At 41.1% G+C, this 4,726-nt stretch overlaps 1 protein-coding gene across 1 annotated transcript; it reads left to right on the forward strand.

Annotated features, from left to right (window-relative positions):
• The first annotated feature begins 226 nt into the window (after nucleotides 1-226).
• On the forward strand, nucleotides 227-4,726 carry LOC126603803 (uncharacterized). The gene is made up of 7 exons (XM_050270763.1): nucleotides 227-659; nucleotides 1,216-1,518; nucleotides 1,671-1,879; nucleotides 1,973-2,021; nucleotides 2,111-2,200; nucleotides 2,285-2,347; nucleotides 2,481-4,726. The coding sequence occupies exons 1-7, from the start codon at nucleotides 492-494 to the stop codon at nucleotides 4,272-4,274; spliced, it is 2,676 nt and encodes an 891-aa protein (XP_050126720.1). The 5' UTR covers nucleotides 227-491; the 3' UTR covers nucleotides 4,275-4,726.

Raw genomic sequence — 4,726 nt, forward strand, 5'->3', positions numbered from 1 at the left:
TTAGAGAGCTTAAATTTGCAGATAAAATTTTATAAACTAAATGACATGGAAGCTCATAATTGGATGATTAATTAAACATTAATAAACATGCTCATTTATATTAAGACATATTATTTAGTTTGTAAATTTTATCTACATTTACGAATTTATGTGTTAATAAAAGTGGGAAAGTAAAAAATTAAAAATAAATTATTTTCCCTTACGGATTTGCCCCCCTCTGTTTTTTCCTTGAGGGGGCAGGAGCAAGACTTCTTCCCATCTTCTTGCGGAGTTGTAAAACATCAGGCTTCAACAAAAACCTTTGCAAATTCATCCTCAACCGACTCAATTTTTGCTTCCCTGAACCAATTTCACAACATTCCCAAAATTTAATTCCGATCAATTGTATTAAAACCCTAGATCCCCTAACCCTCCTCCACCTTCAATCAACCTCCGAATTAGGGTTTCCGCTCTCCAATCCCAGAGGCACGCACAGAGCTTGAACGATAGCCATGGACGACAGCTGTGCGGTGTGTGCCGATACTCTGGAATGGGTTGCCTACGGTGCCTGTGGACATCGCGAAGTCTGCTCCACTTGCGTCGTTCGTCTCCGCTTTATCTGCAACGATCGCCGGTGCTGCATCTGCAAGACCGAGTCCGGCGTCATTTTTATCACCAAGGTGCTGTATTGTTCTCTGATCTTGGGTTAAAGATTCTTACTTTTTAGCTTAGGATTTTGTGATGAAACTTCAAACCATAATTGTCGGTTTTTGATATGTGAATTTTCTTTGCGAGAACTTTGATACACGCAGAAGCTGGAAAAATTTGTCCATTTTTGTAGGATTATGTGTTTCTGAGCTGTTTCGCATTCGATTTGCCTGTTCGGGTTGAATTCTCTTGGTATTTATTGACTTATCATTGTGGTGCATATTGGGTTCTTTTGCCTTTGGATGTAATGAGCTTCTTGACTGCATGATTTGTGTTTTATTCGATGAGTTTTTCATAGAAGTTTAAGTGGCATGCATTTGCCCTTGCACGCTTTCTTAAATTTTTGTTCATTGTCGATGTATCTGTTTATTGTGAAAAAAATCTAGCTTTACATAATTTAGCAGATACATTATTCAGTGCCTGCTCCCTTGTAATTTGTTATAAGTGGGATGCATTAACTTTTTTGCACTTTCTTGATTCTTCCCTGCTTCTGGTTTCCTTATGTGTGTGCCTTGATGATCTTTTCAGGCTTTAGGAGATTATACAAGGATGATTAATGACTTCTCAGTCTTGCCGACTGAAGTAAGAGAGGGTCGCGTGGGACTGTATTGGTACCACGAGGACACTCAAGCATTTTTCGATGATGTGGACCACTACAAGATGATCAAGGCAATGTGCAAGCTTTCATGCAGCGAATGTGACAAGATGGATGAGCAATCAAATGATGGGCCAAAGCGTCGCGGGAAGATTCGGAACCTTAATCATCTGAAGAATCATTTATTCCACCAACATAGGTTGTGGATGTGCTCTTTATGTTTGGAAGGGAGGAAGGTAAAAGCCGTTACTCTGATTGCTAAGAGACTTGATATTTAACGTATATTTACATTTCAAGCAGCGCTTTTGCTCTATTATCTTCTTTCTGTCTTCTTAGGTATTATGATTCTTATTTGATTTATCTAATTAGCTTCTTTCATGTTACGCAGGTGTTTATATGTGAACAAAAACTATATACTAGAGCTCAGTTGAGGCGGCATATAAATACAGGTGACTCTGAAGTGGATGGAAGTGAGAGTGAAAGAGGTGGCTTCATGGGACATCCTATGTGTGAGTTTTGCAAAACCCCATTTTATGGGGATAATGAGCTGTACTCCCACATGACTACTGATCACTATACTTGTCATATATGCCAAAGGTATTCGACTGTCTTACACTGGAAGAGTGCTATGTTTTGATTGTAATTTTTAAAATGTTTAAGCGCATATGAGATTTCTGCTGTTCAATGCAGGCAGAATCCTGGACAATATGAATATTATAAGAATTATGATGACCTGGAGGTAAGTTATTAGTGTTGTTATTTATTTTGTATTATTTTTTTCCTGCTGCCATTTATGTGTTTTGAATGCTTTTTCATTGTATGTCACAGATGCACTTCCGCCAAGGTCATTTTCTATGTGAAGATGAGTCCTGCCTCAGCAAAAAGTTTGTTGTCTTCCAATCTGAGGCAGAAATGAAGGTGACTTATAAAATGTGAGAAATTTATGTGTTCCTGCTCTTGTAGTATTTAATTTTTGACTTCCCTTTCTTATTTATTTTTCAGAGGCATAATACACTTGAACATGGAGGGAGCATGTCTCGTTCCAAGCGTAATGCTGCTCTGCAGGTAAGTATACTATTTTTTGTTCTTCTCTGCAATTTCCCTTCTGCATCGAGGCTCGGTTCTTCTCTCATTTTTTTTATATTTGTAATTCAGTTTTTATGCAATATAATTATCTTTTGTCGTATATCTGTAACAGATACCAACCAGCTTCAGATATCAACGAAGTAGTGAACAAGATCCTCGACGTGGAAGAGGCGGAAGAGGCGGAAGAGGTCTGGCATTTCGTCGCGATTCTTCTGAAAATCAACTTTCTATGGCTGTTCAAGCAAGTTTGGAAACTGCTCATGCTGATAGAACATATGATGATCCTTCATCCTCCAGACTGCAAGTTCCTCCAGATATTGGGGATACAGGTGATGTTGATCCGATCGCTGATTCATTTGAATCATTAAGTGCAACAGATATTGAAACATCTTCAAGGTACCGTCAAGCCGTGGGGCCTATTTCTAGGAATGGACGTTTGGAAGAATCTTCCTTTCCTCCCCTCTCAATGGCAGCTGGCAACAGTTCAGACCCCAAACAAGACTCAGATAGTCTGCCTAGCAACACAATGGCAGCGCATCTCCGCCGGCAAAACAACCACAAGGTGGCTATTAATAGCTCTGGAATGGCTTGGCCAGCAGCAACACGTGGGCCTGTAGCCGTTAATGGTTCTGGACAGGCTTGGCCAGCAGCAACACGTGGGCCTGTGGCTGTTAATAGTTCTGGACAGGCTTGGCCAGCAGCAACTCGGGGGCCTGTAGTACAACCTACTAATTCAGCTCAGGCTTCGCCTGCGACAAGTGTTTCATCTCGTGTTTCTGGTCAGAGCAATATGGCCTTTGGTAATGGACCCAGACCATCTAGTTATGCCAGTTCCACTCAGGCTCAAGTTGAGACTAGACATAATGCCTTTGGTAATGGATTGAGACCATCTAGTTATGCAAGTTCTGCAGCTCATGTTGAACAGACAGCAATACCTGGATTGTTATCATCAGGTTCTTCAAGGGATTCAAGCAACACCAAATCTGGTAGGATCAGCCACTCTACGTCAGCTCCTAATTTGGTCGAAAATGGATCTGTTCAACCCTCCAATTCTGATTTTCCGCCTGTTTCTGCAGTGCAAGTGCGTAAGTTGCCTTCAACTACCCATCCTATATTGAAAGTGGAGGATGTTCAAACTGCTAACAAGTCCTTAGTGGAAAAGATTCGTGCCGGTCTTGAATTTGACGAAGAAAAATACACTATTTTTAAAGACATATCTGGACAGTATCGCCAGGGTTTGGTTGACACAGGAATATATTTAGATTTTGTGCGGCAGTTTGGCTTGCTTCATCTTGTCCTTGATTTGGCTAGACTCTGCCCTGATTCTCAGAAGCAGAAGGAGCTTATCGATGCCTACAATACTGGTACCCGCAACGGATGGTCTCAGGACAGTCCTAAATTGAAAGATGGTAATAATTCTAAGAAAGGTAAAGGGAAGATTTCAGAGTCTGAAAACAGTAATTCTAAGAACACGCTAGCAGATAGCATTATTAGCTCTGTACGGGAACTTCAATCAAACTACAGGCCTACGGAAGAAGCAGTGGAGGTGTTGACAAAGGATGGGTACCGTGCTGCCAAAGGAAAATCAAATCTGTTAGTGAATGGGCACCAGGAGGAGTTGAATTCTCGCAGTCAACCTCTAGTGCAACCGAGGGGCCAAAAGGATTCCACACCAGCTGCTAGGCCGAATTTAGTGGATGGTGGCGGAGGGAGTAAGCAGCGGAAGAAAACCTCCAAATTTGATAGAGTCCGCTTGGGTGATGCTGCAGCACTTTTAGATAGCAGAAATTCTGATTCTCAGCCAGATGCCGGTGATGAAGGATTAGATGGGAGGAGCAGTAACTCGGCTGGAGGATTGCCTGTCAAAGGTGTTTGGCGAAAAGGAACTCAAAAACTCTTTAGTTAGAAGAAATACAATGATGATTTACATCATCATTTTTTTGTCGGTAAAGTCGTGGTTACAAATTGAACTCTGTATTTTGGAAAAGAGTTCGCGTTCACCCCACTTTTTGCGACCATTTAGTTCTCAACTCTGCATCCAGGTTGGATTCTCTGTTTTAAGCAACTGGGCAGTGGGGTGCTGTTTGGCGTGGCAGTTTCGACTTTTCCTGGAAGGATCCTGCCTCGCCGTATTTATCGTTATGGTACAAGTGTTCATGTATACTCTTTCGGAATGAAAATATAATGCAAAGGTGTGAGACTTTACAGGTTTGTTGTTGACATTTCTGTCTTTCAGATTTCCATGGTTATGTTTTTGGTTGCATGCTTGTGTTATTAAGGTCCCAAAACGTTAACAGACTGAAAGTGGAATCGTCGAAACTTGGAGAATTGTTACTTTAATTTTATTCTGCTTCGTTA

This window comes from Malus sylvestris, chromosome 2, assembly GCF_916048215.2.
Source record: "Malus sylvestris chromosome 2, drMalSylv7.2, whole genome shotgun sequence".
In the NCBI taxonomy this organism is placed as follows: domain Eukaryota; kingdom Viridiplantae; phylum Streptophyta; class Magnoliopsida; order Rosales; family Rosaceae; genus Malus; species Malus sylvestris.

Excerpts from the sequence above, each read along its gene's own strand:
- LOC126603803 (XM_050270763.1), top strand. The coding sequence starts at position 492 with ATGGACGACAGCTGTGCGGTGTGTGCCGATACTCTGGAATGGGTTGCC. Across the intron at positions 660-1,215 it reads GCGTCATTTTTATCACCAAG|GCTTTAGGAGATTATACAAG; the intron begins GTGCTGTATTGT and ends TGATCTTTTCAG. Across the intron at positions 1,519-1,670 it reads TATGTTTGGAAGGGAGGAAG|GTGTTTATATGTGAACAAAA; the intron begins GTAAAAGCCGTT and ends CATGTTACGCAG.